General features: G+C 52.6%; 1 protein-coding gene across 1 annotated transcript in view; it reads right to left on the bottom strand.

Annotated features, from left to right (window-relative positions):
- Nucleotides 1-1,184: 1,184 nt before the first annotated feature.
- The window catches only part of MLLT6 (myeloid/lymphoid or mixed-lineage leukemia (trithorax homolog, Drosophila); translocated to, 6), a gene marked incomplete at both ends in the record, with an annotated part of 30,173 nt that continues 15,459 nt past the window's right edge, over nucleotides 1,185-15,898 (bottom strand). The window contains 5 exons of the mRNA XM_010158601.1: nucleotides 1,185-1,302; nucleotides 2,012-2,193; nucleotides 3,626-4,216; nucleotides 4,960-5,134; nucleotides 12,666-12,764. Of these exons, the coding sequence (XP_010156903.1) occupies nucleotides 1,185-1,302; nucleotides 2,012-2,193; nucleotides 3,626-4,216; nucleotides 4,960-5,134; nucleotides 12,666-12,764 (1,165 nt within the window). The remainder of the gene's footprint in view (nucleotides 1,303-2,011; nucleotides 2,194-3,625; nucleotides 4,217-4,959; nucleotides 5,135-12,665; nucleotides 12,765-15,898) is intronic.

Here is a 15,898-nt window from a genome sequence, read left to right as displayed (position 1 = left end):
TTAACTCCAGGTGACTGAGTCACTCCTGACTCCCAGCTCCCACGCAACAACCCTGTGTCCCACTGGGGTCGGCTGCGCAGTTTTACCTTCCCGTGGCGCTCAAGCTGCCGGCGAGGGCAGACGGACAAAACGCCGCCAATGACACACGGAGAGACGGACAGGCACCTTCCACGGGCTTGCAAAGGTCATCAGTAAGCATACGTGTTCATTCATGCTTTACATGCAGGCATGCACACTTGTTAAGGCAAATAAGGGTGCACGGTGTCAGGTTATCCGGAGAACTCGGAGCCACCTCTAACGAGGACCGTGCGCTTTGAAGTGCTCGTCACCCAGTGTGACGCTGGGCAGAGTGTTTCACCTCCCAGGAGTTCAGCATTCAGCATGCTGAGCTGCCAACATCTCTGGGCTAGGGGAGCACGAGACAGTTGCACCGCTAACAACATCGGAAAATCAGGAGGGTGCTTTTGTTTAACTACTGGTGCAAACCGACAACAAAAAAAACCCAGGACTCTGTTTTGGGGGAAAAAAATAAAGAAATCTTACGATGCTTCAAGTTTCCTGCTCGTTAACCAGGCAATTTTCCAAGAAAAATGAATTTGCCTTGGTGGGAAAAAATGAGCAGTTGTAAGTAATTCAGTGTTGGCACGTTTGGAAGTTGAAAACAGTGGGATTTTGTTGCATTCATGACAAAGCCAAAGGGGAAGGGCAGAAAGTAACTCAAAACAGAAACGGGAGATGAAAATGAAGAGCGTGAGGTATCTCTCATTTAAAAAGAAACCCAGAAAACAAACCCCCAACACAAACTTGTCACTCATTTTGAGCAAACAAAAACTCACGGTAGTTTTGTACAGCTTCAGTCTGCAAAAAGACAACAGATTTCTGCAGGAAAGGACTTAACATTCCTGCACTTTTCCAGCACGTGTCCAGGGACACATGTTATCCTACGGACACACCAGCAGATGTGCTTTTACGGGATTGCAAGCCAGCACTTCATTAAGGCAAACACAAGCACCCCCCGCCTTGGGGAAAACGCCACTGTCCCTCTCTCCTAGCCCCTGGCTCTCACACGCACGGGATGGGAGCAAGCAGGGGGGGTGGCTGGAGAACTAGGGATGCAGTTGTCTCGACTCTTCCAGGGAGACCCCTTTGGAAGTCCAAACTCACATACCTTCTGATTCACGTACCTGCCCGGCTGCTTTCCGACTGATTTAAGAGCGGGTTGATTGATAGCCCAGAGGCGAGGGGGCTTCCGAAGATATGCGAGGAAGGGAGGCTGAATGTTGAACCTGCCAGCGAGAACACCTACACAGCAAAACGGGGAGGGAGAGAAATGGTTTCTCCAAAACACAAGAGGAAAACAACTTCATTATTCCATCTCTTCCTGACTCCTGAACCCAGCTTGCTCATGAGAGAGAGTGTTAAAAATATCTCCTTGGAAGTCTCACTAGACAGTTGAAATCTTCCCAGCCCCGTCTCAGAGCCAAGAGGTCTGAATGAGCCGTGTTAACACCGAGGCTGTAAAACTAACTCTCTCCTCCCTGTAAAACACCTCTCGGAGCGAGCTCCCAACAAAGGAGAAGGCTCTGTGTCCTGGCACACGCACAGCCCACCCAGCTGGGACGTGCGAGCCCTCCCACCACGTTATCTGTGCTGCAGAGTGAAGGTAGGGCTGGCACTGGTGGCAGGATCCAGCCAAGCCGCAGGGAACAGGCAGCACGGGACACAACACACGCCAACAGCCAGGCCTCTGCTACCTGAGCGCTGGCCGTGCTCCCCTTACACTCCTTTTAGGTTGTAATTCCTCCCACCCCGGAGCAGGCTGTGACACAAAACCGCCAGCGTCTTTCTACTGACTCTAAGGGAGCTGCAGTTGGCAGCTCCGAGCCGAGCCGAAGGATTCCCAAATGGAAAAAGCAACTCTGTGCCCACACACTGGCCCCGCGCTGCCAGCGACTGCTCTGTCTGACGCTCTCCTGAGCTACAGTCCCTCTCCTGGTCCTGACGTTCTTACCTGCGTGGTGGAGACCGAGGAGGAGGAAGCTGGGATGGTGCTAGCAAAGGGCGAGCGGTTGAGCTGAGGGAGAGACGAAGTGCCCTGGTGTGCCAGCAGACTGGAAGAGAGGGGTGTACTGCACACAGCTCGGAGCACTCCGCCCCCGTGGGAAATAGGGTCCTTGTTACTGGTGTAGATCCCTGCAAGGGGAGGAGACGTGTTAGAGAGCCACGTTCCCCCCTCCACGGCCTGGGAGCAGCTGGTTTTCTCCAGGGCTTGATCTCAGAAAGGGAGGGTGGCACCGATGCACAAGACCAAGTGTAATGGGCGCTTTCAGCACCTCACGGCCTGGAACGCCGCGAGGGTGGCCACAACCCACAACCCTTCCATCAAAAGGTACAACAAACATTTCCAGCCTTGCCCCTGCCCCTCTCTCGTTTGCTCCTCGCATCCTGATACAATCCGACAGACGCAGCATAAAGCGACCCACCGATGGCCCAAGTCGGTGGCAGAAGGGGGTGCTAGTCAAGAGACCTGGCTCTTGCTGAGCTAACCTGTCCCCTTCCGTGATGCTCAGGAAGCTTGGTGGGGCATGGACGGATAAATGGGGAAGAAAGGGTGAGGAGAGAGGTGCTGCTGAAGGACGGAGCCGTCTGACTTCCCCTGGGCTCCGGCACGCAGCAGAGGCAGTGCCCAAAGCCAGGTCCTTCAGAGCCCTGCCAGCATCTCTCCGAAAAAAAATGGGAGAAGGAACAGGCAGGAGAGCGGAGCCTGGCAGCCTCCTCCTCTTTGAAACATCCTTCTGTTATTCCAGGGGGGAAGGTAAAAAAATAAAATAAATGGGCCTGAGGTTATGATTATGGGAGTTGCATCAATTCTTGCAGCTCCTCTCCCCTCTCAGGCAGCGCAGACAAATGGGCCAGAGCTCCCAGGGAGCACAACAAAATTGTACCTCCCCCCCCCTTGCAATCTGACCTAAATTGGAGCATCTGCAAACAAGGCACAATAGACCAATGACAAGTTCTGCTGCCAGAACAGTGTCAAACCTCAGCCCTGAGCAGCAGGCCCCTCCTCTGCCTGCTGCCTTAACCCCTTCCTGCCACACGTCCTGGCTGCCCTCATCCCTGCCAGCCCAGGGAAGGGGACTCAGGCTGGGAATAGCTGCCAGCTTCTCAGCAGAGTTAACAGTGTGCCAGTCTGCCAACCCTACGTGGATGTGGTAAAACCAGGATGAGAGGTTTTGCTTTTAAAAGAGGGGTTAAACTTGAACCACTTGTGAGAGTCCCTCATTTGGGGTCAGATTGTGGTTGTTCTGGTTTGGCCTGTGAATATCCCTCTCCATCGCTTTGGAAATTCAGCTCTGGCTAGCAGAGGTTTTCCAACATTTGAGCAAAACGGGGTTGGAATGCCCCCCACAGCTCAGATGTGCAGCCCAGCTCCACCGATACAGAAGCTGACCTGGAAGACACTCTAGGCAGAAGGCCAAGATGGAAAGGGGAGATCCAGGTGTGGATTTTCATAGCTCCTGGGACTGGAATCTGTGCAGACAGGTCCAGACACCAGTCGAATGGGATGAAGGCGACAGGGGCTGGGAGGAACTGTGCACACCTGGAGCCCTACGGGGGAACATACCTGATCCCAGCAGCGGGGACTCCATGCTGAGGCTGGGCAGATTCCCCGTGTGGCTGAAGGACCGTGAAGAGTTGCCAATGCTGGAGCTAACAAGGGAGCCCCCGGAGAAGGGTGATGAGGAAGTAGATGTGGACCCAGCCAGCTGGGCACCCAAAATCTCTTTGCTTTTGCCTCCTTTTGGCCTGCCAGGCCCATGCTTGTTCTTCTTGCTACCTTTGTGCTTCTTTTCTTTCAGCACCTCTCCCTCCTCCACGCTGAGGGACGGCATACGCTTGTGGCTGCTGCTGCTACTGCTGGTCCCGCTGGTCCCCACCGAAGGGCCGCTGACAGGGTTCGAGGCTTTATAGTCCACGGGGGAAGCATCGCGGCCTCTCTGCTGGCTCACCGTGGAAGTGGAGAAGCGCATGATGGACCCAAAGCCTGAGAAGATCACCTTCTGCTCAAAGATGTCTCCCTTCTGGCCTTCATACAGAGGGGAGCAGTGGGAAGAAGAGGAGGAAGAAACAGGCTTCCGGTACTTCTCGTCGTCCTGCTCAAGCTTGGGGAATGTCACAAAGTCCTGGGAGCACTGCAAGTTGCTGCAGGAGGTACCTGGGGGAAGAAGGTAGAGGGAAGGCTCATGGTAGCAATAATTCAGCCCATAAGGCAACAGGAGCACAGTCACAATGCAGGTTCACTGGCACAGGCTAGTTACTGAGCTGAAGGACACCGCTGTCACCTCCCAGCCCTGCTTTGATGCTCTCCAGCAAGCAGGAGAGGTGCACACCACCAGCTTCATCCCATCCAAACGTGCACGGGTCTGCTGCCCCCAGCCCTGCATCACCGCTGTCCCTCCGGCCCCGATAAGGGTTCCAGGAGATCAAACATGCTACCCATTACCACAACAGCTCAAAACCAAGAACTAAGCGAGGTCAGAGCAGATGGGAGCCCTGCAAAGCTTTGGCTCAAAGCTCAGGGGAGACTGACTATCAGGTTTTGGCTCAGGTCTCTCCCCTAGTACTCCTTAAAACCCTGCTGCAGACAGTACCACCTACGGAGAAGAGGGCAGGTGCTGCCCATATTGCCTGTGCACAGTATCCCTTCCCTCCTCCCTCCTGCAGACATCTGGATCTGTTTTTCCTTGCAGTGCCGCAGGCCTGCACGGAAGGGGAGCTGTAACACTCATCTGACTCCCTTCTTCCCTCCGTGCATGGAATTAGTAGCCATAAGACTTCTCCCTTTCTCCTCAAGGGGTTAAAGAAATAGCCACCGGCAAAGTTTCACTGGGTATCTTTACAGATACAGAGCTATCAGAGAGGAGCAAAGCAAAACATCTCCCCTCCTTCACCCCTTACCTGCAGGCTGGAAGGTCCCGCTGGACGAAGCTGAGCTGAAGCCAACCAAGCTTTTCCCACTTCCTGTCTTTTTCCCTTTGTGGCTGCTGCCATGGCTCGAGGACTTCTTGCCTTTCACCTCCGACCTGCCGACCTCCGAGGTCTCTTTGCTCCCCTCATGGTGGCTGGTGGAGCCCTGGCAGCAGAGAACACAGGCATCACTCACTCAGGCCAGATGTGACCACAGCAGGGGCTCTTTTTACCAATTTCCCCTTAAGGGAAGTAATTGCCCCCTCTGCCCACAAAGTGATGGGCAGGTCACGTTACTCAGGAGAGAAAAGCAACCATTCCCCTTTCCCGCTGCTTGGTGGCACCAGGCTTTATACTCCTGGGGATTACGCTCATCCCATCTAACTGCAGGAAATTAAACAGGGCACTGGCAATCAGGGCACTGGCATCAGAGATTCCCCGTGCTGTCAGCAGAGGGGAGTACCTCGGAGGGTTGCTCAGCCCAAATAAAACCTGAATTTGGCTGTGATTCAAGCACGTATTTCAGCTGCATCTCTCAGGTGTGCTGCTCCAGCAAGGTCATTCCGCCCCGGGGGAAGTCGCTCGTCCTTGTGTTGTGACAGGAGTTTCCCCGGGTTCCCTGACATCCGCTGAAGCACCTCCACTGCCAGCCCAGGGCTTCCCAAATCTACCGCCGTAAATATTTCACAGCGCCATTGCTAGAGCAGCATCAGAGCATGCAGCAACAGATGCTATCCAAACCCCATGTAAGCCTGCAGGAGACAGGGAAGCAAGGGGGGTGAAGAGGCTGGCCAGACGCTAGGAAATCCAGGAGCTTGGGATGAGAGAGAGAAGTGTGGGAGTTTAGCAGGGGGGAGAGCGGAATGAACCGAAAACCAGATCCCCCGGGGCACCCACGCTAGGATATGAAACCTTCACACTTCAAAGCCAAACTAGCAGTGTTCAAAGATCGGTTTTTGCAAGATATTACTGCAACCCATCGATATTCTACACCCAGTTGCAATGGGATGGCTACAGCCCAAACTGGAACACCTGTACATTAGTGCAAACACCTTTTATTTCTTACTGAGCAGATACAAGGAAGAGAAGCACAATGCCTTTCTAACATTCCACTATCCCTGACTCCAGATGACCTCTTCTCGGGGAGAGCTAAAGAAAAAAGGGCTTGTAATGCAGACTCATGAATGCCCAGATAAAAATCTTTCCCCATTCCTCCCACATGGTTTAATCACTCCGCACAATGCAACAGCTGGCAGCCTAACACGCACCAGATGTGCCGGGAATATGAAAGACAGGAGGAAGGGAGTGGTGGAAATTAGGGGGGAGAGGAGGGGGAATCTGTATTTTCTCATCACAGACTCCTGGATGTAGGAGATTAAGCTTTCTTGATTTATGGGCTCAGAGGGAGCATGAAAATCTTTCCGACTTTCCACATCTGCCTGGGGAGGGAAAGGAGAGCGGTGTCTGGGGGCTGTGGGAAGTCCTGAGGCTGCTCACGGAGTTGCAGGAACGAGATGGGCTCATGTCTCAGCAGAAAGGCAAAGCCCTGAATTTTCCTCCCATAAATTCAGCTCTTTGGAGCTCTGCACAAGGTGCACGAGGCCACAGAAGGGCAGGGGGAAACCACATGAGAAGACATGTTCTAAATCCGGAGTGTCAGAAAGGGAGTGCAGAGCAAGTAATGAATTAGTGCAGGGTGGAAGGGGGAAATTTGAGCTGGGAAATAAATCTTAATTGTAGAATTAAAAGGGAGCAAAAACCCAAAAGGAGGGGAAGAGAGGCCGAGCTGGCTCAGCTGAGGGCGGTGAATGGCCAGACACCCACCTGTAAGGCTGATCTGACCTCACAGACCTCCCTGAGAGACTCCCAGAGATTTTGGGGGCAGGATTTTCCCACCTCCTGCCAAACACTATCCTAGACATTGTTTGCCAAACAGGTCACGGCAGACAGATCTGTACGGCACTACCACAAACCCTCCTTACCGCAAAGGGTCCTTCTCTAGCAGACGTTCCAGAGAGCCTGAGAGTGGGGCAAGGGCCCCAACACTGCAACCGAGGAGCAGAGAGAAGGAAACTGAAACCACACTAAATCACTTCCCTTCTCTGTGCCTCTGTTTCTTTCCCACTTTGCTCCGTGGAGCCTGCAAGCTCTGTGTGGCAGTGGAGCCTTCCAGGAGACACACGTGGGCTGCCAAGCACAACACGGCCTTGTTCTGAAGGGGAGGGGGTCTGCTACCACAATGCCAATATTAATAACGGTAACGAGAGCTGCAGTCCCATCGCCTCCCTAACGAAGGAGATTCTCCAGCTCAGGGCTGCTGCCTAGAGGGAGCGGGGCTGGAGAAACCCGCGTGCTGCTTGCCTTGTGCATAAACAGAGGGCTCAGTCTCCGGATCATCGGCTTTTCTCCGGCATGGCAATCCGTGTGAGTGCAGAAACACCAATATTTTGTGTGCTGCAAACAGGTGGGGGGGAGGGGATGCTACAGAGGGGAAAAAAAATTAAAAAAAGGAACCACTGAGGAAGTGAGAGCTCTCAAAATGAGGCAGCAGCTACGTTTTGAAAGGCTATTTAAAGCAACCAAGAGAAAAATGTCACCAGAATAAACCTGCTGCCCCAGCTGGAGGTGACAGTCTGATGGGGAAACTCCTGCCTCAAACCGGAGCCAGGAGAAGTGAGCCCAAGTCGCGGGTACCCAAGCGCAGGCATGCACACACCTCCTCCCCCCGGCACTCGCTGTCCCCCGAGGGACTGTACCTGTTTCCTGGCCTCTCTGTGACACTGTGCAGCACCCAAGCTCTTCATTCATTAATTTATTTATGGGAAATCAGAAGAGCATCTCTTTGCCTCCTGATTGGCGGGATGAGCTCCTAGAGGGAACCACTGATGGAATACAGAAGGGGTGGGGGAGGCTGGCGCCGCATCGGAAACACAGCGCGGCTTTGCCCTGGATTAAACTACTGGCGAGGGGAAGCAGGGAGGACACGAAAGAGGAACAATGCGACACGAGCAGGAGCTCCTCCAGCCCACGCACCACAGGGCGATGTGCTGCAGCAGCCACGCAGGCAGGCTGTCCGCCTCGGCTGCCTTCCCACGCTGGATCACGAGGGCAGAGTCTCTCCATCAGGAGCTCTGGGCACAAGCTACAGCGTCTCCCTGTCGAATCACTCACAACCTTTACCATGTCCCTTCCCTCAGCCTCGAGACCTGGCAGCACTGTGCTGCTCGCTTTGGAGGAGGAGGTAGGAGACAGTGATGGGCTGAAGCCCCTACTTTCAAGTCCCTGATATCACTGGCAAATTCCCACTCCTGTCAGGACAAGGGATGCTAAAAGGCTCAGGGATTCTTACCTCAAATATCCATGCTGAGACATGCTTTGATTAGCAGGGGTAATCATCAGCCTTCCCCCACAAACCCCCACCCTGACTGTGAATCAGCCTGAGCCAGGCACAGCGCAGAGGTTCCCAGGATCTGTCAGCTCCAGGCCAGTCCTGGGTCGATGCCGAGAGTTCAAATAACAGCAGGAAACCTGGAAAATCTCCCTGCCTCCAGCAGGATCTGCAATGGCCAGCTCTTCGCCCTGCTGAGCTCCCTCTCCAGCACCTGACTGGGAGACGGTGGGTGCGGGGAGACCTTGGCATCCCCGGCTTAGGTTACAAACCCCAGATGTCACAGCCCAAAACACGTAGCATGTGTGAGTGTGTGTCAACAAGTGATCACGATGGCTGCAGCTGGCAGAAGGAGGCAGCTGGGGTGGGTTGCAATCCTCCAGATTTACTGCAAGTGCAGAGAACGGCAGGACGGCTCCCCAGGGGCATTTGCAGGGGGAGGGGAGAGGAACGCTGTTCTGCTGCTCGCTAACCCCCATCCCCGGCACCAGCTACACGGAGAGATCCCAAGCGTAGAAACTGCCTGAGTTCGGCTGGCGGTGGGTGACTGCAGAGCCCGAGCAGCCCTGGCTGCCAAGACTCACTGGAGAGCAGCCCTCCCCTGCTCCAGCCCCGCTCTGTGAACGCCGTCTTCCCAACAGGAGCGTTACCAGTCGGCAGCGATTTGCAGCTTTCGGATAGATCACGTGAAACAGCCAGAAACGGTTATAACCAGAAACTACTACCCAGAGGGGATGTTTTCTGCCTCCCTCCTGCTCCCCCAAAAACCTGTAGGAGCTGGAAGCAGCCGGCATGAGGAATGAGAGCCTATATCCAAGCGCTCTACAACATCCGCTCTCCACAATCCTCCCCAATCCATCCAAAAGCCCTAGCACCACTGGGGGATTTTCAGGAGGTCAGCTGCTCCGCATGCTCTCTGGAAGGGACACCCCTGTACCCCACGAGCAAGGCCTCCTGCCCCTCTAAGGCACTTTTCAGAGGCAGGAGGGGAGCTCACAAGAGGTGTTATGAAGAGTTGTTTGCACACTGTGAATTCACACCCTAGTTTCACTTTCCGGTGTAGACAAGAGCTGAAGCCACCGCTGTGTTTTCAGTTATGTTTATCCCCCTAAGCAGCAGAGCGAAGGCAGCAAGAGCACAGACAGAACACGGAGGCCTGGTTGAGTCCATGTGTCAGATCTTAACGGTATTTAGATTCCTAGAAGACACAGGGAAGCACTCAGTGAGATGTTCAAAAATCTGGCAGAAGTCAGAGGTCTAGCACAATTGATTTCAAGAGGAAGACTGAAACCACATCAAAGGATCTTCTTCATAAACAGTTCAAGAGGGAAGAACAGGGTGGACGACGTATTAGGTGAAAATTGGAACTGAAAAAATAAATCTGGATTGCAAAATTAAAGAAAAATGCGAACCCAGAGGCCAGGCTGCCTGAGGGAACAAGGAAGTGGGATATACCACTGTTCCTCCAAAGCAATGAAACAGTCCCACTGCTGTCAGCCTAACCTGAAGTAGCTTGAGAAGTCCTACTGATTTTCTGTACAGCTCTGAAAACCCATTATTAAAGGGTCGCTGAAAGTTTCAAAGGACTTTGGTAGCAACACCAGACGCAGGGGCACAGATGTCTGTAGCCCCAGACTCCTTTTAGGCCATGAAAACTGGGAGCAGACTGGAGCATGGCTTCAGGTCCTGTAACAACTCTCCATGGCCAGGTCCCCAGTGCCCAAGGAGCAAGCGGTGCCAAGGGCCCTTCTGCTGATTTGTCGGACTGATGCTCCTGCTCCGAAACGCTGGGTGCTGCTCAGTGCCTCCAGTCCCACCCCTGCTCCGGCACAGCCTGCACACCGTGCCGGGAGCCTGGGACTCGCTGGATGCAATGCTGCTTTGGCAACGTTGCCAGCAGCATGGCGAGCTGGCAGCATGGGGCTGGCAGGGACATCAAGGGCTGCTCCAGCCTCCCACGGCTCCGGGCCAGTGTCCTCTTCCCAGGTGCCTGGACACGACCATCTGCCCTCTCTGCGGCAGGTCACTGAGCTCTGCTCTCACCCAGCTGCTCCCCACGGAGGACTGGGGGCTGTGCCACCTGCAGGGATTATCCCTGGGGAGTTTATGCTCCAGTTCATTGAGGAACTTGGAGAAAACCATGGAGGCGATAAATTATTTGCCCAAGATCATGCAAGTGGTAAGAAAGGAAACAGACCCCAGCTCTCTTCACTCTAACCATGGCACAGCAGGCACTGGCAATGCTCTTTGCGCAGTCACACGTCAGCTTTTCTTTGCTCCATCTACTCACTCCCCAGTACACTCTACTGGGATGAGCTGTACCAGTCTAAGACCCAGAAAGGACAAAGATGGTTTTAGCTTTGAAGAGGAGACCTGTTTGGACACGCTACATTAATGTGTCTCAAGGTTTTACATTAGTCTAACCTGTGCAATGTCATACAACCACCCCCTGAGGGGTTTGGGGCGATGTTGTAGCAGCTCTTAGATTTGATCTGGAGTGGGTACCTTTGGTTACAGAGAGCTTGAACAATGCTTTGGGATCTATGCACAAAAAAGCAAGGGAAATACAGTCTCTATTATGGGGATTAATAATAAGTCCCTAGGGTAACACTAAAACTCTGTCACTCAAGCACAGCTCCAGTAATTAGGATCTCCTGAATTTTAGCTTACAAAGAGTTGAAAGCTGCCTGTAAAACTGAATTGCACCCTTCCCTCCTTATTTATTAAGGTCTGGCAGGGCTTTGGAGGAGACAGTGGGTAATTGTCTAACAACCACACTGGCTGGCCAAGAGTCAGGTTTTGGATTTCAGTTCAGCTTGAAAATAATCTTCTTAGGCCATCAGTTCCTGACAGCTCTGTTAACTGGGTGAATCTGCTGTTCCCAGCGCTGAGCTGCCCTAACGTGAGTACAGGTAGATGAAGTGACTGCAGTTGAGAGGCTGTTCCTCCACTCTGCCCCGCTGTAACTTTCTGCGTCTCCCAGTGAGACCAGCTTTGCCATTTTAGCTCTGACCTACATCTCCTCCCCGCTTCCAGACTTGGCCTCACACGGCACACGGAAAAGCCTCTTCAGTCCTAACCCAAAGCAACCCTGTGCTGACTGGTAGCAGCTTTCGCTCTCCCAGACTGGCCCTGCAGTGCTTCTCACATACGCAGACACTGCTAGCCTGTGAATTGCTCATTCCCTGCCATGTTAAGGACACCCAAGCCTTTCCAAGTAGCATTTCTGTGCACAAAAGGACATTCCTGGGACAAGCTGTTTATTTGTTCTAGCAGGAGGTTGGCCCTAGCCCTGCACTTACACCAGCATAGCACTGCTAAGGAGTCGCACTCATTTACATTCCCACTACAGAGAGGAGAGTACAACTCCAAAGGTCTGGGAGCTGGAGTAACCTCACTTGTTCCCTGACCCTGAACAACTGCAAACTTGGCCTTCACCTTGCTGAGCACAAGCTCGAAGCAACTTCCACTATGTCTATGCTGCACTACTGGAGTTTGGAGCTGGCACGAATGACAGAAAGCTCAGGTCTACCCTGATGTACAGCCAGGAGCAAGAGCCCACAGCAGCAGCACGGTTTCAGCAGTGAATAGCAGAAATACACTGATACCCTGACTATGCCCCACCAGCCCTGGGCACTGCGCAGACAAACCCACACAAGGGACATTTTCCCAGTGGGGACCAAGACTGCATCTACACCTCAGGAGCAAAACAGGCCGCCACATTGCACTCCTCTGCCTGAATTTTCCTGAAAGAGAGCTGAATAGGAACCAACCTCCTGTTGTCTCCCACAGAAAAGCCACCTCTATTATGCACTTTGAAGATCTTAGGTGCTTCTAAGATTGCCTGCTGGATTCTTCCCTCCTCAGCAGTATGAGTTTGTCTAATAAGGGGTAACACCTCCTCCCACAAGCCTTGCCTTGCTTATCCACCTGCCTGGGCTGTTTACAATGTGAGAACAGAAAAGGCCAAAGCACGGATATTTATCTATTCTGCGAGAGCTTCAAAACCTGAACATCTGCCACAACACAGGCTGGCACTTCCAGCTCAATCACCTGGGAGTTGAGCTCCATGATTGTGTCGTCAGTGCTGACAGAAACCGAGACAGCTGCCGCGTTGAATTCCCAAGGTGGGCATCGAGGTGGGGAGTCAGCCAGAGAGCGCGAGAATGTGACGAATCGGGAGCCAAAATAAAGGGACAAAAGCCCTTTCTCTGCTCTTCCGCCCTCTCCTCCTGCTTCCTAGGAAAGCCAGCAGCGATGGTTTCCCACTGCCCTCCCTCCCCACCCTGCATTCACATGGGTTTGGTACCTTCTCTGCAGCGACGGGCACCGAGGATGGGGTAAGGCTGGTGGGAGACTCCGGACGTTTTTTGTGCTTCTGTTTAGGTCTTTCTTTGTCCTTCCGACTCTGGAAAAGAAATCAGAGAGTATGGGAAGGCTAACTTTTCCTCTGCTGAGAAGAGCAGTTGTAAGGGAAAAGAAAGGAGGGTGTGTAGGGGTGGATTTACAACCATACATTCATATTCCTCTTTCCTTCTCCACCCATCCACACAAGCCCAGTATCCCTTCCCCCACATCCCAGCTTCTGGCTGGAGGCATCCCACTATCTCTACCCCAGCTGCAGCCAACATCTGGAGTGCAGAGTATCAACAGAAGACCCCAGATCAGTTTATGGTAAGACGATAGGGAAGGACTTAACAAGCTCTGGCTGATTTCGAGAAACCTGAGCTTTCCCCTCGCTATTTCCCCACAGGGACTCTCTGCCCCCTTACCCTCGCTCTCTACCTCCTTCAAGGGTTTCTCAGATCCACCCAGTACAGAAAACAGGAGAATCTTGATTTCAGCATGTGTTGCACGTGCACAGGTAGAGATCAGTCAGTGGAGCTCTCAGAACCTAGGCTTGAGCCTGGAGATCCCCCACATCTCCCCTGCCAATGGAGTCAGCTGGTCCATCTCTGCTTACAGGAGCCAGACTATTTTGTCTGATTTCTTCATCCTGGGTTTTTTTCTTGCATTAAAACTCCAGAAAAATGGGATTCTTCAAATTGCAAAGAAAGGGAAAACCATGGCCTGAGAAAAACTGAGTCTTGCCCACCCTGACTTTATATTCTCTTGAGGAACAGACTAACCGAGGAGGCCATTCTCATATAGTGCTGTTGGGCTGTTTGTGCTAAAACCAAGATGTTTTCAGTGAAAGGACTGAAAATGTAGGCCTGTGTAACCTCCAGTCAGTGGGGTCTGAGGATGCCCCAGCCAGCTGGCATACAAGGATGGATGGATAGAAGAGCATGCTCCACCACACACTCCTGCTTCCTCCCTGTCTTCCTCAGCTGCAGGCTCCCATGGGGATACAGCTGCCTACAGGAGCTTTTCCATGCTACCAGCGTCACCTGAAGATGTGGCCATCTTCGCTGAAGCTGCAGAAACGTCTGTGCTCAGTTCCAAGCTTCCCAGTGTGCTCACTGACATGTGGACCAAGAGACCTGAGACACCTGCATGAGATGCAGGGCTTAGACAAATCCATCCTCTTGTCTCTCACACCTTTTTGAGGGAAGGAATGGCTGTTCTGGTACAACTCCCTCATGTGAGCGTTTTATTCCAGAAGCTGAAGTCCTCGGTCTGGTCCGAAGGTGCATTCAGAAGAGTCACATGGGAATTCAGTGACTCTCCAGAAAGATGCCGATTGCTTCCTCGCGCAGGCAAAGCCCCGAGGCTACAGCTGCCAGCATGTGCCCAAGGTGGGATGCTGTTGGGGAAGATGCAATCGCAGCAAATACATGAGCTCCGCCGGTGGTTTTTGGGAGGGAGAGAAGGGAGTGGAAAAATTAGCTTAGGAAGCAATCTGCTAAATGGAAAAAAAGGAGGCTGGAGGAGGGAGAGGGCAGGAGGAAAAGGCTGGAGAAGGCAGGCATGAGGTGAAGCGGAGGTGAAGCCAAAGCGCTGCAGAAATCAGCCACTTCCAGTGTGGGTTTGGCTGAATTTTCAACGCACTCAACAGGGAGGCCCACGCAGCCACCAGTGACCCTGCTGCGATGCCATGGAAGCTTTCACTGGGATGAGCTGGGGAGAAAAGGAGGTAAATCCAGCCTAGAGCATTACCGCACTTGCCGAGCGCCCAGCCAACACTGCCAGTTCCAGCATTTCATCACTAGAGTCCTGGCGTTCGGCGTTTCTCTTCAAGCCTCTGTTGCCAGAGCTGCAGGATTTTACAAGAATCTTGTTTTCTTTTTTTTTGTTGTTTTTTTTCCATTTCTTTAATACATATTTCCAGCTTTGGCACTGAACAAGGAAAGCTTGAAAATGTGATTTCTACAGACTAAGTGTCGAAAGACATATTAGCATGAAATCTTTACTAAATCTCATAATGTTTTAAATACATGAGGGCTTCCTGTGCTGTAAACTCTGTCGGTGTCTTGTGGGTCTTCCAGGAGAGGAAGATGGGGAAAGTGTGGCCCCGTCAGTTCAGCAGCTTCTCACAGGCCACATGCACATCGCTGTTCGTTACTCCAGGAGTTGTAACAATTTGCACTCACTTAATAGCACGCAGCAGAGAGTTTCAATGAGCTGAAGAGAGGATTTTAATATCTACGTCTCATTTTATAAATGGGGGAACCAGGGCACGCGGGAGAAGAAAACTTGCTAAGATTTCACACAAAGTCATCCAAAAATGCAGAAAGCAAAGTCAGGGACCCCCACCCTCCCTGGACACACGCTCGCCTACTTGCAGATGCTGCCAGTGCCACTCACGGAAGCCAGAAATGGAAAACGGGAGCCAGACACCTCATTTTGCCAAATAACTGCGCAAACCCTGGTCCTTGAAACACTCTGAATACCACAAAGCTTATTCTTTCATTTGCAGAGCCCGAATCCCAAATGCATTTAAATCGTGAAGTTGTGACAGGAGGGGATAAGATACAACGCTGCACACGCCAGCAAGACAGCCCCGTCATGATTTAATTTCACGTATCGTGGTCAAGATGAGACGAGGCAGAGCCAAGCCATTTTGGCTAACGACAACGAACCCACATGCACACCCAGACACGCGTGCACGTGCGTGGGGAAAAGCAGAAATGTCCCGATTGGCACCGCAGCGAACCATAAAACCTCCCACAGTTTCCTTGTGATGGCAACCACCAAACTCACATCCTCCGGCTTCAAAATCCTGGCTGTCTCCCATCTGAAAAATCTCCCTTTGCTGCCGGCAGCACAGAGTCTACAACTGCTAACTGAGCAGTCCCCTGGTTACATGTAGGAGTGCGTACATATGTACATATTCAGCAAGAACCCAGCCTGCACAATAGGGACCAGATTTCTGGAATGTCTCAGCTCCCATTTAGATGCTTGAATAAATGGTCAGGTTTTCCAAAAAGCGAAATGCTGGGTATTGAGCTCTTCTGAAGACCTGATCCCGACTACATGTGCTGAGCAACTGTGCGCCAGCTATTTAGAAAAATCTGTCCCACAGAGACCAGCCTTCATGCTCTGCTCAAAGGATGCACTGAAACCAGAACCACTGCAGCCCGACACCAGGAACTCAGCGGC

This window comes from Eurypyga helias, unplaced genomic scaffold, assembly GCF_000690775.1.
Source record: "Eurypyga helias isolate BGI_N326 unplaced genomic scaffold, ASM69077v1 scaffold41939, whole genome shotgun sequence".
In the NCBI taxonomy this organism is placed as follows: Eukaryota; Metazoa; Chordata; class Aves; order Eurypygiformes; family Eurypygidae; genus Eurypyga; species Eurypyga helias.
The sequence above is the reverse complement of the archived record's forward strand: the minus strand, read 5'-3'. Positions and strand labels throughout refer to the sequence as shown.